We start from the raw sequence: 2,560 nt of genomic DNA on the forward strand, positions 1-2,560 counted from the left end.
GTCTGAAATCTAATTTTTGACTTTGTCCTAACACTTTTGCACAGTACTGTATATGGAGGTTATTTATAACTAAAACAAAAACTCATAAACACGTAAGTAAATTTATAAGAATTTATAATGTTAAAATTTAAAATGTTTTTTTTTTACAAAAGTTTTGGTAATCTTTGATAGGTTGTTTTTTGTTTAATAATAAATTTAACCTTCTCTTTTCACACAGCAGAGGGCGCAGTTTACAACAATGGCTGCGCGCAGAATGTGTATGAAAAGTTTGGGTAGGAGGATTTCTCACATTTCTCGTGATATTGTGAACCAGAATTTTTTAATACGGACTTACGGTACACCAACTGCTTCTGCTTATAAGCCAGATAGACCAAATCAAGACTTACAAGAGTATGTAGAAATACCATCCTATCCTGAAATTATTGATTCGTCGAAAGAAGGGAGAAAAAAACATGCAAGAAAACAATGGTATAAATATGTCCAGGAACTGCCAACAGTTGAACAAAAACTTCTTGAGATTATCAGCAGACAGAAATATCCAGCTGTCATACTTGGGCCAGTCTCACGCTCTTACGATTTACTTCCATTTCAACAATACTGCACTCGCACAAACATTATAAAAGGTTTACCAGAAATATATCAAGGGACTAATGTAGATGATGTATATGATAAGTTAAAACAACAGTTGATTGAAGTAGTGAAAGTTCAGTGTTGTCAGTTTTCGCGTAATTACAAAATTACCCAACAAAAGCCCACAGAAGAAACCGTGAGTAGAGGTCAAGGTGGTGGCGTCTTGGATGAAATGACATCATTAATTTCAACCACATTAGCAGTGAGTGACGAAGGGCAGCATCTAGCGAATGCTGAGGTATAAAGTTATTATAAATTTAAATCAATTGAATCCACACAGAGTAAACGGTTTTTTGAATAATCTGGCTTTTTCGTTGAAAATGATAATTTCTTTTCAGGCACATTGTGTTTTTATGTTAAGAATGAAAAACAATGATTTTTTTTGCACAATATAATGTAACATATCATCTGTATTCGAATTTAGATAGTTCAACTGACTAATTTCAGTAACACAGTTACCAGAATCAGGGTTAGTTACTTCAGTGTTAACTTGACCTATATTAAACTTGAGTAGTATCTTTTTAATTTTTTATAATTAATTTTTATTCATAGTGCAACTTTAGTACAGGCAGAATTAACACCGTAGTCACTAGCCCTGATATATAGTAGTAATAAAGATTTTATCTTTCATTGTGCCAAAAAAGTGTTTTAGTTTAACGAAGGTTTGGGAAGCCTAGTTGTTTAACCCTGCTTTAGTTTTCTGACAGACCTCAAATATTTGTAAATGTCAGGGCTGACAGATGGAAGCACATACGTGTTTGTTGTTGTCAGTAGCTTCAGTATTCGGCTAGTTTGTGTTAAATTGTTACACTTAGTGTAGGTGGTAAAAAAGAACAAGTTGTAATATCCAATGTTCATTTATTGATTAATGAAGGAAAAGATTTTGAGTTTGTGTTTTTTGTTTCCCAAATAATACTTTATTATTATTTATTTTTATTTAAATATTTTTAAATATTTTTTTTATTGATGGTGTCTGCTCTGACCCCGAAAGAGTGACTACGAAAAATTTTTACAGAAGGACTAAAGCAGGGTTAAGATTGCTGTCTAATTTCAAAAATTAAATCAGACCAGCCTCGTAATATTTTAGAATAAAATCATCTAGTGCTTATTATATTTACATCAGCCATTTATATTGGCACTTGCTAAGAAATCTGAGTTTTGGATTTAGGGCTGAACCAATCAACATGATGTACTCACACATGTAGTGTGCTGGCATATTTGCAGTTCACCCCTTTGATTGAGATCCCTCATCCTACTCTCAAATGGAAATCTGTTTCTGGTGGTGAGCTTTGGACTTAGAGCTGAATCAGTCACCATATTGTGCTCATCCTACCCTCACATGGATGTAGGTACCCAGCAGTTAGGTTTTAGATTTAGAGTTGAACCAGGCACCGTATGTTATCACACATGTCATGTGCTTGGGATCCCTCATTCTACATCCGCATGTATGTCAGTTCCGGACAGTTGAGTTTTGGATTTAGAGCTGAAAAAATCAACATGATGTACTCACACATGTAGTGTGTTGGCATATATGCAGTTCACCCCTTCAATTGGATCCATCATCCTACCCTCGATTGGATGTCTGTTCCTGGTGGTTAGTTTTGGATTTAGAGCTGAATCAATCACCTTATTGTCCACAGTCATGTTGTGTCAGTTGGGATCTCTCATCCTACTCCTGTATGGATGTTGGTTCCTGGTAGTTTAATTTTGGAATTGGACTTGAACTTATCAACATAGTTCGATGACGAGGAACCCACTTTGAGACTAATAATGGCTGGAGACGGCTTGAATGGGTAATGAAGAAAAACTTTAATATAAGTTTAACATAACAATGTTAAACTTATATTAACGGTTTTCTTCATTACCCATTCAAGCCGTCTCCAGCCATTATTAACCAACATAGTCCTCACACACATATTCAGAGGTGTCT

General features: G+C 34.7%; 1 protein-coding gene across 1 annotated transcript in view; it reads left to right on the forward strand.

Annotated features, from left to right (window-relative positions):
- The first annotated feature begins 223 nt into the window (after positions 1 to 223).
- LOC106475460 (28S ribosomal protein S30, mitochondrial-like) overlaps positions 224 to 2,560 on the forward strand; it is a 16,002-nt gene continuing 13,665 nt past the window's right edge. The window contains exon 1 of the mRNA XM_013936140.1: positions 224 to 868. Within this exon, the coding sequence (XP_013791594.1) occupies positions 239 to 868 (630 nt within the window). The 5' untranslated portion in view covers positions 224 to 238. The remainder of the gene's footprint in view (positions 869 to 2,560) is intronic.

The sequence above is a fragment of the Limulus polyphemus genome, unplaced genomic scaffold (genome assembly GCF_000517525.1).
Source record: "Limulus polyphemus unplaced genomic scaffold, Limulus_polyphemus-2.1.2 Scaffold8612, whole genome shotgun sequence".
In the NCBI taxonomy this organism is placed as follows: Eukaryota; Metazoa; Arthropoda; class Merostomata; order Xiphosura; family Limulidae; genus Limulus; species Limulus polyphemus.